The following is a 14,142-nucleotide window of genomic DNA, read 5'->3' as shown; positions in this document are numbered from 1 at the left end:
AAATGTCTTGCATTATAATACCTGATGACCATGTTGTTTATTTTACTTTGATAAATAAATGAAACCAGATACTTTCAAATAACATGCATGCATGAACGGTGGCAGCTACAGCTGTGCCATGTGGAAGGGAAGGCATGCCTTGTACTTACAGAAGGTTTCATGGGAAAAGTGAGAATTACAGAATACATATATATATAACTCAAAATTTGGTGGTAACATACCACTGAGAAACTGTGATGTAAAAGTTTCTGCCTCAGGATTCTGTTTGTTAATATGAAGGAAAAAATGGACTAATTTGGTCTGCACACAACATACAAAAATTGAAAATTCATAATTCTAGAACACATCGCTTTCATTCAAATCCAAACCTAGTATTAAATAATAAATATGTTGATATATTGAGAATATAGCATGTGTTCTCCATTAGACCTCAGTTGTTTTTTTGAGCCCAGGATATAAAAAGCTGGAAATTAATAAACAATAGAAATTTTATGTGCTAATTCCCCCAAATCCTTTTAGTCCATTAGAAATTAGAAAACAAATTAGAAAAGAATCCTCAAAAGATAAATGGCTAATTTCACTATTTTCACAGATGGAAAAAAACTCAGCAGAAACAAATCTCACTTCAATGACGGAATTCATTCTTTTGGGATTTTCTGATTATCCTAATCTTCAAATGTTTCTTTTTGTAGTATTCTTCTTTGTCTATGTGATAATTCTGATGGGAAATGGCATTATTGTTCTCATAACCAGGGTTGACCAGGCTCTCCAGACTCCCATGTATTTTTTCCTTAGTAATTTTTCCTTTTTGGAAATCTGTTTTGTATCTGTCACTCTTCCCAGAATGCTCACAAATCTTTGGACTCAGAAAAGAAATATCTCTTTGTTTGCCTGCGCAACACAAATGAATTTTGTCCTTATGCTAGGAAACATAGAGTGCCTCCTTCTGACAGTGATGGCCTATGACCGCTACGTGGCCATTTGTAACCCTCTGCATTACCCGCTAGTCATGAACCACAAGGTCTGTGTCCAGCTGGTGGCGGCCTGTTGGATCACTGGGGTTCCAGTAGAGATAGGGCAGACGTGCCAGATTTTCTCTCTGCCATTTTGTGGGTCTAACCAAATCAATCACTTCTTCTGTGACATCCCCCCACTACTCAAGCTGGCCTGTGGGGACACTTTCCTGAATGAGATGTTAGTCTTTACAGTTGCTGTCCTCTTTGTTATAATCCCTTTTCTGTTGATAATTGGGTCCTATAGTAAAATCATCTCCACCATCCTGAGGTTGCCGTCAGCAACAGGACGAACCAAAGCTTTCTCCACCTGCTCATCTCATGTCACGGTTGTGGCCATGTTCTTTGGATCTGGAATCATCACATATTTACGACCCAAATCTAAACATTCTTCCAGAACAGACAAGTTTCTCTCCCTTTTCTATACCATTGTTACCCCAATGTTTAATCCCATGATATACACTCTGAGAAATAAGGATGCCATGATAGCCTTGAGAAAATTGTTGCCGTAATATTTAACATATTAGCTGCTGGTGTGAACTCATTGTCAGTTTTCTTATTTTACCATTGTGCAATTAAAAATTAATATTTAGTTTGTTTTCCTAGCTCACTATACATAGATTACCTCCACTAATTGCTGAATTTGTTATTTTGTGCTGGACTCTGATATCAGGATTATATCCACAGGGTTCTAGGGTTTTTAGTTTCCTAAATTAAATTGAGAACTTAAGAAACTAAGTATCCAGCCAATCTCATATTCAGGGCACCAGTCTACTTCTCCCTCAAAGTTACTAGCGATGGGTACTTTTTCTGAAAAATGTAATATCTCTTATGTAGTAATTGGTGTCTTATACTTTTTTCCCACCTAAAAACTAGTCATTTTTTAAAAATTATAGCAAATAGGCTTTATTTCAGGAACTTGCAATTATGGATGGTATAGTGAATGTTTTTGATACTTTCCCCTTTATGTAACAGTCTTTTCTTCTCATAAAATTATTAGATTGTAAATATGGAGAATATTTGTTAAATGTCAATATGCTTATATTTTAAGGCATTTTACCATTCATCAAACTGAATTTTCCTTGTTATGGTTTAGAGAACACCTAAGGAAAGACTAAAACAAACAAAAACCCTCTGATGATTGATACTTAGGAATTGAAAGTATGGCAATGAATCTTTTACCATCTGCTTTTTTTCCTACATGTCAGCCTGCTTTTCTCTTTGACATGCTTTTTCTCCATAGCTGAATCATGACCAGTGACGTTTCGATAATTTTTTACCTTATATTTTACTAATACAAAAAATTGTGCTTTTCAGAGAAACAATATGTATGGGATTGAACTATTTTGTTCCCCAAAGGATTCACCCATTCTTTAAGATTACTTGACTCATTTATTTGTAATTGTTTTGGTGGAGTATATAATTGAGATTAATACAGAAGCACTTCAGATATCTACCGCGTTATTTTGCCAAGTCCTTCTGGATGAAAGGAGGATAACTGAGAAGAGAGAATCATTATGCTAAACAAACAGAAGTTACCATTAAGAAGCAGAAAGTCTTATATTTCTTTAGATGTTGCCCTTTAAAATACAGAAAACCCATTTGGATCTATTTTCGATCAAACTTGGTTGGAAAATAATGCAGTCTGTATACAGTTTGTTGTTTTAAATTCATTGTTTTAAAGCTTGTATCTCTTTTTTTAATATATGTTTAAACAATAGCCATAATGTATACATCCATTAGTTCTTTTGTTTAAAGACGTATCATAGCATCAATAAAGATCTAAAAACACAGAACGATTAAGGCACTCATCTCAGAGAACAGAATGTTCAGACAGCAACTGTGACTACAACATATTACCCATGCAGAGACATAATGGAAGAAAAGGTCAGAATGTTGATTTTGTAACCATTTTGAAATGCCTAGTTTCAGTTTTTCATTGTTGGATAACAATTCCACCCCAGGTTTGCAGCTTAGAACAACATCACTTTATTGTACTTCATAAGCGTATCTGTCAGGAATCGGGGCGGGGTCCACTGAGTGATTATTCTCCTTCATGTGACCCTGACTGTGGTCATAAGGAGTGTTCAGATGGTAACTGGTCTGATCTGCAATGTCTGAAATAGTTTTGTATTACAGTGTATTACTATGTATTGCCATATGATACAGTTACAACGATGGATTTCAAAGAAAAAAAATCTAGTTCTTATGTAACTTATGTATACATGGGGAGAAATGTTAAATACTTAGGTAAATACATTAGTAAGAGGGGAGCCTGGGTGGCTCAGTCAGTTGAGAGCATCTATCTCTTGGTTTCAGCTCAGGTCATGATCTCATGGGTTGTGAGATCGAACCCTGCTTAGGGCTCCAAGCATGGTGGGGCGTCTGCCTGGGGATTCTCTCCCTCTGCCCTTCCCCTCACTTGTGTTTTCTTTCTCTCTGGAAAATAAATAAATAAATCTTTTAAAAATGCATTAATAAGATAGTCTAAAATTATGAAGTAAATCATGTACAGTAGGGGCACCTGGGTGGGTCAGTAGGTTAAGTGTCTGCCTTCAGCTCAGGTCATGATCTCAGAGTCCTGGGATCAAGCCTTGCATCAGGCTCCCTGCTTAGCAGGAGTCTGCTTCTCCTTCTCCCTCTGCCACTCCCCCTGCTTGTGCTTGTTCATTCTCTCTCTCTGTCGAGTAAATAAATAAATTTTTTAAAAAAAAATTATGTACGGTGAAGTGATTGAGATTGCATTTGTAATAGAACACTTTTTACTGTAGTTTGGGTACTCAGATGTTAAAGAATATTTTCCATCAGGACTGGCACTAAAGTGTCGTTTTTATCTCACCAATAGGACTCACCTAGAGAAAAGAATCTTACATATTATTTTTTTAAAGATTTTATTTATTTATTGGACAGAGAGAGAGACAGCCAGCAAAAGAGAGAACACAAGCAGGGGGAGTGGGAGAGGAAGAAGCAGGCTCTCAGCGGAGCAGGGAGCCCTATGTGGGGCTCGATCCCAGGACCCTGGATCACGCCCTGAGCTGAAGGCAGACGCTTAATGACTGAGTCACCCAGGCGCCCCAGAATCTTACATATTATTGAGTTAAAAATGATAATTAAGTGCAGACAATGAAGAAATGATAAGAATGAGGAGAGGAAGGGTCCCACATTCACTAGTTCATATACGTACAGCACATATACATGGCCATAAGACATGTGTTGGGATATGAGCTGATGAACAAAATTGTGTGAAGAAATACTGAAATGTGTGGATTAAAACTCAATATTGAAAAGATGTCAGTTTTCCTCAATATGAACTACAAACTCAATAAAATATAATAAAATCCCATCTGTGTGTGTGTGTGTGTGTGTGTGAGGTGTATGTGTGTAACTTATCAAGCTGATTCTAAAACTGTTGTGGAAATGAAGATAGCCAGCAATAGGCAAACCACTGTTGAAGAAAAGTAAAGTTGGGGCACATACTCTATTGGGCATCATGACTCATTATAAAACTGAGAATTCCGACACTAGGAAAGAATTCAACAATAGCTAAAGAGACCAGTGGCACATAATAGAGAGCCCAACACACTCAGCCCATGGACCCACTTGAATATGTAATAATTGCAGAATAATGTAGAAAAGATGAGATTTTTACAAATTGTGCTAATGTAAGTAGAAGTGAATCTATTTTAAAAAATCAACCCATACTTCAGACTATTTACAAAAAAAAAGTCCAGGTAGTTTGTCAATCTGAGTATGAAATGCAAAATAATAAAGCTTTAAAGAAAATAGGACTACCCTATGACCCAGCAATTGCACTATTAGGTATTTATCCAAAAGATACAAAAATACTGATTCAAAGGGGCACATGCACTCCTATATTTATTTCAGTATTAAATACATTAACCAAATTATGGAAAGAGCCCAAATGCCCATCGATTGACAAGTGGATAAAGATGTGGTATAAATCTACAATGGGATATTACTCAGCCATCAAAAAGAATGAAATCATGCCATTTGTAATGACATGGATAGAGCTAGAGTGTATTAAGCTAAGGGAAATAAGTCAGTCAGAGAAAGACAAATACCATATGATCTCACTAATAGGTGGAATTTAAGAAACAAAAAAATAAGCAAAGGAAAGAGAGAGAGAGATTAAGAAACAGACTTTTAACTAATAAAGAAAAAATTGATGATTACCAGAGGAGAGGTAGGTGGGGGGTTGAGTGAAATAGGGGATTGGGATGAAAGAGTATACTTATCATGATGAAAAAAAAATAAAATGATAAAAGAAAAATGAGAAAATAGGTCATAGAAAATGTGCAAAAGATGTGGAGCCATGGAAACTCGCATCTGATACTAACATGTGAACTGTTACTCTATTTAGAGTCTGTCTTCATCCAGAGAATCCTACTCTTAGATATGTATCCAGCAGAACTGCATACACATAGGTGCTGGGGACCCCCTAAGAAATTTTATTTTAGCATCCTTCATAATAGCAAACACTTATCAAATCAAAATTGTAACGTAACTGTAAATTTCACACAAAGGTAAAGCAGAGATCTATCAAAATGAACAAAACACAGTTATATACAACCTGAATGAAGTATATCAGTGAGCAAAATAAACAATAAATGTGCTGTATATGTCCTTTTAGGTAATGTTATTTGGGGATGCCTACTCATTTAATGGCTCCCATTGAGAAGAGGAATGAATGAGGCAGCTACATCCTTCATATTTTTCTGTAGCTGACTTGAGCAGTGGTTACAAGGATGTTTGCTTTATGTGGATTCACATGGATGACAACTCATAAATTCTTCTGCAGCACATAGGATTTAAATCAAACACAGCTATGCTTTAAATAGATAGAAGAAAGGCATCAAAATGTTCACACATAAGAGAGTTTTGCCGTCTTAGTTTTTCCCCCATTGTCTTCATTTTCTTCAATGAACACATCTTGTTGGTAATGAAAACAAAAACCTAATGTTCTTTATTCTTTTAATGTCATGCTTTTGTTTTGGCCTGAAATCAAGTCAGTAAAATCAATTGCTCTTTTCCTCAAAAGTCATAATAACCAATCAAAAATCTCATGATCCAACACTGGTGATACCACTTAATTGTGTTGGATAAATGAATCAAATGTGTTTAACGGACATACTTAAACCCAAGTCATCTAGAATTTCCAATATTTAAAACAAACAAGAAATTAACTTCCATTTCTGGTTGTGATGCACATGGTTACAGCAAATCAATTTTCCTGCTGAAACCAATAGGCAAATTTCCAATTTCAGTATCTTCTCATATGGTTAAAGGATGATTTCCCTCCATTATCTGTAATCTGTTTCTCCATCTAGTCAGCCCTTATCTTTTCTTTCTTTTCTTTTTTCTTTTCTTTTTGCTTTTCTTTGCTTTTCTCTTCTTTTCTTTCCATTTTTCTTACTTTTTGATATTTGAAATACTGAAAACTTGACTAACTGATATATTTTTGTCAATATAGTAAATAATAAAAGAGGAAAACTTTGTTCTGAGTCAAGATTGAAACAAATAAACATCATATTTATTTTTGTCTCAATGATATTTTAAGAAGAGATTTACATTAAAACAATCCAGCTAATACAATCATAAACTCTTAGGGAATCCAAGGAGCATTTATTAAAATAAAATAAAATATTTTATGAAGTTAAAGATGTATAAAATAGTGAAAGTGAGTTTTCAGTTAAGTACTGCTTTTAAAATAAATATCAGGATTTAAGTAGCTAATTTATGTAATATGGAACCATGGCCGAAAATCAGGTACATATTTGATAGTGACTAGTATCTACTGATTTAGAATATTGTTACACATTCTCTTAATCATTTGGGTTTTTTCAGGTAATTGATGCTTGAATTTAAAAGAAAAAATTTTAGATCATTAAATTTTATTTTCTTAGATCGATAACTACTTAAGTATTCAAAAGAAAGAATAGTCATATAAATAACTTTGTGATGGCATTCATGAAAAGTTTACTACCTGGTCTTCCTGTGGAGAAAAAAAACACAAATCTTATCTATTTCATGTCATACGTTGATAATTTGATCACCAAAAGTTGGGTTTGTGCAATTAGAAATTACATTTTATTAGACACCAGGCATCGTTTTATTTAATTAATGAGTGAAATTATTTCTATTAAATCCTACCACTCCTAAAAGTGATATGTAAAGACTAGATTCTTTTGAATATCAATTTTTCCCTTTTAAAAGCAATGATTTAAATTAGATAGACTTTTACTTTAATTCATTTCACAATCAAACTGAGCATTGTATTGGGTGAAAATATTCTTCATGCCTATTTTTGACCAAGAATTTGTATTCAGAATACATAAAGAATACTTTCCATCCAATAATAGTAACAATGAAGAAAAAAAGAACAAAGGGACTAAATGAACAATTCATCAAAAAAGTATGCAAATAGGCAATAAGAACATAAAAATATGCATATATTTAGCCATTACAGAAATGCAAATCAAGACCATAATGGAATACCACAATCCATCCATTAGCATGGCAAAAAGTGAAAACTTAATGGTGCCAAGTGCTGGCAAAGGTGTCAAGCTATTATTACACACTGCTGGTGGAAATGTAAAATGTCACAAACACTTTGGAAGACATTTTGACAGTTTCTTAAAAGACTGAATGTTATACCTACAACCCAACCCAACCATTGCACCCTTATATACTTACTCAAAAGAAATGAAAATATACAACAGCAAGTCTATAATAGAAATAACTAAAATCCCATCACCAGATGAATGAGCAAACACATTACAGCATATGTATCCAATGGAGTTCAATTTCTCAGTGACAACAAATGAGCTATTGATATATACAGCATAGATGATTCTTAGAGTCCTTGCACTGAGCGAAGACTCCAGGATAAAAGAGGACATCCTCATTGATTATGAATGATCTAAAGCTACCGAAATCTGACCTGTGATTTCCTGGGGTTAGGCATAGAAGAGAAATAGATCGTGAGACTGTACAATGGAATGTTTCAAGATGATGTGAATATTCTTATCTTGATTGTGGTGATAGCTTCACAAGTGTATATACTTGTCAGATTTCATCAAATTTTAAATTTCATTGAATGTATTTTAAAGGTTGTACTTTATTTTATGTAAACTATGTTTCAATAATGTTGCTAATTTAAGAATAAAAATAATATGACATTGCATTAAACATAAGTATATCTTTAAAAAATACTAAAATCTAGATACACATCACAAATAATTACTGTTAGGTAAATGCCATGTTAAAACTTCCATCTAGGGGCGCCTGGGTGGCACAGCGGTTAAGCGTCTGCCTTCAGCTCAGGGCGTGATCCCAGTGTTACGGGATCGAGCCCCGTCGGGCTCCTCCGCTATGAGCCTGCTTCTTCCTCTCCCACTCCCCCTGCTTGTGTTCCCTCTCTCGCTGGCTGTCTCTATCTCTGTCAAATAAATAAATAAAATCTTAAAAAAAAAAAAAAACACCTTTCATCTAAAGGTTTACATGCCACAAGCACACTGCTAGTGACCGAAAATGAGCACTGTGTCAGAGTCTGGCTTGATGCTCTCCAAATATATTTCCTATTCTTTCACATACAGTAAACAATATTTTCTAGCCTTTTCATATTAACATTGGACCATATGATTAGTTTCTACAATAGCACAAGATAGAAGTGATGTGTCTATTCTGTGCTGAAGCTCCTAAGACTGCCTTTTTTTTCATTATTTTTTTTTTGGTAGTTTCAATGCTACTTTTTTTTATAATAATATTTTATTATATTATGTTAGTCACCATACAGTACATCCCTGGTTTCTGATGTAAAGTTCCATGATTCATTAGTTGCGTGTAACACCCAGTGCACCATGCAATATGTGCCCTCCTTAATACCCATCACCAGCCTATCCCATTCCCCCACCCCCCTCCCCTCTGAAGCCCTCAGTTTGTTTCCCAGAGTCCACAGTCTGTCGTGGTTCATTCCCCCTTCTGTTTACCCCCCCTTCTTCTCCTACCAATCTTCCTACTTCTTATGTTCCAAAAATGAGTTTCCTTATTTTCTATCTTTAATCCTCAGCTGTCTGAATGCTGAAGGTCCAGTAGGGAACTACAAAGATGAACAAACTAGGGGAAAATGGGATTATTAGATGAGAGAAACCATAGTTTCTTAATTACTGATCGCGAAATTGTACTGTAGTAAGGTTGAAAGATGCTTCTTTATTTTGTTAAGTCACTGATTTATCTAAGACATTGTTTCAGTTTTTAAATTAATTTTTTTTGGTGATGGTGATACTTAATTGAATAAAGGAACACTAAATTTCTGTCTTAAGGATAGGAGAGGGATTAGATCAGTCTACTCCAATGGGGGATGGACATTCAATATGTCCCAGCCTGTAAGTCAATGACACCTTATTTGAGGCAAATTATGAATGAAGTTCCCATTTGTGTATAAACATGAAGGAAGTCCTGCAGCAATATCAAATCAGTCACAATAAAGAGTACAGAAGGCCAGTGGAGGAAGCATGCTATAGTGCTATAGTGAAGAGAAGCAGGCTTAAAATACAGAAAGGAAAGGCAGTTTTGGAAACATATCTGGACAAATAGAAAAGCACTTTCACAAATGGAGGCACACAATTTTCACAAATAGTCAAAGAACCCCAAAAAGGAAGAAACAAATGTAATTGCAAGTAGAAGTAGATATTGGGTTTGCAACTTTATCCATGATAATTTTATCTCCATACCTACCTAGAAATTGCTGAAATAGGAAAACAGTTTTGACAGGAAAGTTGCTTCCTCTCCCATCTTAATTTTTTTAAATGCTTATTTTGAGGTACTTTACATTTTGAATCAGCTAAATACTTTCCCTGATGCCTGAGTACATGCCATAACATAAAACCATCTAGATTCTTGTCGGCAGACATGACGTGGTTCAATTTCCACAAAACTTAACCTAGGAAAAGAGCTCTCTACTTCTGAAAAACGGATCTCACCCCCTGATATATTTATGAAACAAGCATGCCATGTTCATGTGATAAAACATGTGACACATTTGTCTAAGGCTGTGGATGATCTAGTTCTGGATGAATTACAGAATGAAAGAAAGAAAAGCAAATCTGCACCAATTATTAAGGATCTGAAAACCAATAGATGGAAAGATTTTTAAACTTTTTTTCCTGAAAGTCATACTAGATAGTGAAGTGGATTTTCTCCACCTAGGGATTGTGGGGAGCTTTATGCCAAGAAGGACGTGAAGAGAAGGACAGGTCATCCACAGAGAAAGTTTTACAGAATAAACTCAAATGATTGCTCAACAGAAGCCGTCTCCTGGAAATCAAAATGATACACGAGAGAAGATGTCCCCCAGGATGGGAGGGAGTACTTCCTATTTAAAAGCCGCTTAAGTTTGAAGACAGCAAAAGAACTGTAGAATTATGGTGAATTACTTAAGAAGAACTTAAAAGGTTTACGGGTTACAAAACACCTACACTCACATAGGTAGCTTCATGCAAATCCATAAAGGTAAGCTATAACTGTGCCAATAGACTATTTTATTTAAGGATACTTCTAAATGAGGCTTAGGAGACAAAGAGCAAAATAGAAAAGCATAAAATCTTGAGGCCTTTATCTGAAAATGAGTTAACTACTCTTGGGGAGGAAATATTTTTCTCTATCCTTCAAGATTCTTCTGGCTGGTCTAAGAGAAACTGACATGAGACAGATTAAGAGGAGAAAAAAAATTAATTTTGTATGCACAGAAGCCCAATTAAAAAAAAAAAAAGAGAGACCTAAAGAAGTGATCATGTTGTTTTTATGCATTTTAGACAAAGGAATTCCAAACTTAATTTGGGCCGGGGTAGTAAATTAGTAAAAGTAACAAGGTTTGCTTAAATTGTTTTTTTCCACCCTGAATTCCCTATGTCTGTAGATAAGAATGTCTCTCCACATCCTGCTACAGGTCCTTTCATATGGGAAAGTAATTTCCTGCTTTTGGAGACAAAAGGAAGGGGTGTTAGAGTGTTCTTCTTACACTGGCTGTTTCTTAAGTAACTTTAATACAAACTAATCATTATATCATTGTGGGATATTTTGGGGCAACCTGCCCTGCACCCTCCACTACTTAAATTAATCCATATAGTCCTTACCTTTCTTAATGATAAAGTAAAATTAGATACATGTAAAATAACAACAATTATTATGTTTATAATAAAAATTACTCACTTAAGGTAATTTTGAAAACTAGTTCTAATGGAAATGGGAAAATATGAGAGAATTTGCTTTTACTTATTCATTTATTTATTTATTTATTTATTTTTACTTATTTATTTTTTGTTCAGTTTTATTTACCAAAGTATTAAGGCAAAAACATCAGCTGACAGTGATATAAGGTGGAGATGGGAGTGGTGGATTTGATGAAGTAGGAAAACACATATTTGTTTTGGAAAGTTGGAGAACGAATATTAATAAAGTGTAATGGAATTGTTAAGCAGCATTGACTTAGATGACAATTAGATGACAATATTAAATGAAGTAAGACTGTGTGTATGTGTGTGTGTGTATTACTCCCATTCTTATGCTCCAACTCTTTGCATGCACAGAATAAATAATAATTATGTTTAATGAAAGTTGCACTTTAATAGGTTAAGTTTTTTAACAAAAGGAATATAAAGAAAAGGAGTTGCATTTGGTTGCAATGGAATCTTACATAGGTAAGGAGCAATATATGGAAAAAGATTGTAATGAATGGGTCGTTTTTCTTGATTGAGTTGAAGGTTAATTGATATTTATCATGTATTGCACAGGGTGTGTTAATAGGCAAGGTTATTGAACAGCATGTTGGGATTAATGTTTTCAAAATTTAGCAGAAGTGATGGGAGAGGTACATAAAGTAGAAAAATAATATTGCATATATTTATTCCCTCAGGAACAAAGGATTGGTTTAAGCAATTGATTCTCATTGGAATATAAATGGGAAGATTAAAAACTCACTTTGAATAAGAACTAAAAAGAATTTTAAGGGAAAATATTTGAATTGAAAGAAGAATGGAATAAGCCAACCAACACAGAAAAAAAAAAAAAAAAAGATGAACCCAGACAAAAGCAACAGAAAAATAATTCCACTTTTAATAGGGGTGAAATAACTACACATTATTCTTGCACAGTGTGCTGTAAGTAACAATGCACACTTCTCATTATCTATAGTATTATTACATGCAAGTATCAACCCTATATATTAGGATTTTATTTCTTGAATTGATTTTAACTGCACATCAGTTCATTTCTGAGGTTTCACATATCATTTCCTAGAAACAGAGCAAGGTAATGGTGGAAATAATTTAAGACATTACATAAATACATTCATGCATCTACTCCAGGTAACAGGAGAGAAAAATGTGGTTTAAAAATGTTAGTGAATTGGGGCATCTGGATGGCTCAGTTGGTTAAGCTTCTGACCCTTGATTTCAACTCTGGTCATGATCTCAGGGTCATGAGATTGAGCCATGTGTCAGGCTCCACTGGGGGTGTGGAGCTTGCTTGAGGTTCTCTCTCTCTCTCTCTCTCTCTCTTTCCCCCCCTCCCCCCAATCCTGCTTGCAATCTCTCTCACTAAAAAAAAAAAAAAAAAAGTTAGTGAATTAACCATCTGAATTTACTGTATCTGCGGATGGAGAACAAATTAAAAACAGAAATTTTGAATATAACTACCATTGTGGAATTTGTTCTCTTGGGGTTTTCTGATATTCCCAATCTCCAATGGATTCTTTTTGGGGTATTTTTAGTCGTCTACCTAACTATCCTGATGTGCAATAGCATCATAATATTGATAATAAAAATTGACTCTGCTCTCCAGACCCCGATGTATTTTTTTCTTAGCAATTTTTCTTTCTTAGAAATCTGTTATGTAACAGTCACTATCCCAAGAATGCTCATGGACCTATTGACCCAGAAAGGAAATATTTCTTTCTTTGCCTGTGCTGCACAAATGTGTTTTGTCCTTATGTTTGGAGGCTCAGAGTGTCTTCTCCTGACGGTGATGGCCTATGATCGCTATGTGGCCATTTGTAACCCTCTGCATTATGCTCTAGTCATGAATCACAAGGTCTGTGTCCAGCTGGTGACTGTGTCCTGGTTCAGTGCAGTTCCAGTTGTAATTGGGCAAACATGCCAGATTTTCTCCCTGCCCTTTTGTGGGTCTAACACAATTAATCATTTCTTCTGTGACATCCCCCCAGTACTCAAGCTTGCTTGTGGGGACACATTTGTGAATGAGATTGCAGTCTATGTAGTTGCAGTCATCTTCATCATGGTGCCATTTCTGTTGATTGTTGTATCCTATGGCAAAATTATATCCAGCATTCTGAAATTGTCATCAGCCAGAGGGAGAGCTAAAGCCTTCTCCACCTGTTCTTCTCACCTGATAGTTGTAGTCTTATTCTATGGAACGGCTACCATCACTTATTTAAGACCCAAACCAAATCAATCTGAAGGAGTTGGGAAATTGATCTCTCTTTTCTACACCGTTTTGATCCCAACATTGAATCCCATTATATATACTCTGAGAAACAAAGACATCATGGTAGCACTGAGAAAACTACTAACAAAGTTATTAACATGACACAAATACTTGAAATTACAGAAAGCATTTGCTTATATGTTCATCATGTAGAGACAACAGAAAAAATGTCTTCTAGTTTTATTCCTCAATAATGATCATTAATGTCATCACAGCAACCTCACATTATTTTAAGGAACCTTAGTTTCATAGGATTAAGTTAAGGGCTTCTATATAATCAAAACACAAATTATCTCAATTGCAACAATCCAATTTGAAGATCCATCTGTCCTCTACTGTGAACTACTGAGCTGAGAGGTTGCCTGGGCAACACAATGATAGTTAACTCGGTGTGTCTTATAACCAAGGACTAGGGCTGTGTACTGTGACCATTTTTTTTTTAACCTTCCTGTTCCTTCAGATATATTTGCTGCCATTCTTTGTACCTATGATTGAATTTAGCTAATGACAAAACCCAGCAGTAGCCAAGATGGTGGAAGCAGGAGAATCTTAATATTTTCTTTGCATTTGCCCTTCTTTCTATCTCTTATCACTGTCCATGTTGCTT

At 35.0% G+C, this 14,142-nt stretch overlaps 2 protein-coding genes across 2 annotated transcripts; both read left to right on the top strand.

Moving 5' to 3' along the window:
• The first annotated feature begins 592 nt into the window (after window positions 1-592).
• LOC100480954 (olfactory receptor 10AG1-like) lies at window positions 593-1,525 on the top strand. The gene has a single exon (XM_011234338.2). It carries the CDS (start codon window positions 593-595, stop codon window positions 1,523-1,525), a length of 933 nt encoding a protein of 310 aa, XP_011232640.1.
• Window positions 1,526-12,671: 11,146 nt separating this feature from the next.
• LOC100480706 (olfactory receptor 10AG1-like) lies at window positions 12,672-13,637 on the top strand. Its single transcript, XM_002926848.2, has one exon. It carries the CDS (start codon window positions 12,687-12,689, stop codon window positions 13,635-13,637), a length of 951 nt encoding a protein of 316 aa, XP_002926894.1. The 5' UTR covers window positions 12,672-12,686.
• Window positions 13,638-14,142: the final 505 nt, after the last annotated feature.

The sequence above is a fragment of the Ailuropoda melanoleuca genome, chromosome 16 (assembly GCF_002007445.2).
Source record: "Ailuropoda melanoleuca isolate Jingjing chromosome 16, ASM200744v2, whole genome shotgun sequence".
Lineage (NCBI taxonomy): Eukaryota > Metazoa > Chordata > Mammalia > Carnivora > Ursidae > Ailuropoda > Ailuropoda melanoleuca.
This window is presented reverse-complemented; position numbering and strand designations above follow the sequence as displayed.

Excerpts from the sequence above, each read along its gene's own strand:
- LOC100480954 (XM_011234338.2), top strand. The coding sequence starts at position 593 with ATGGAAAAAAACTCAGCAGAAACAAATCTCACTTCAATGACGGAATTC.
- LOC100480706 (XM_002926848.2), top strand. The coding sequence starts at position 12,687 with ATGGAGAACAAATTAAAAACAGAAATTTTGAATATAACTACCATTGTG.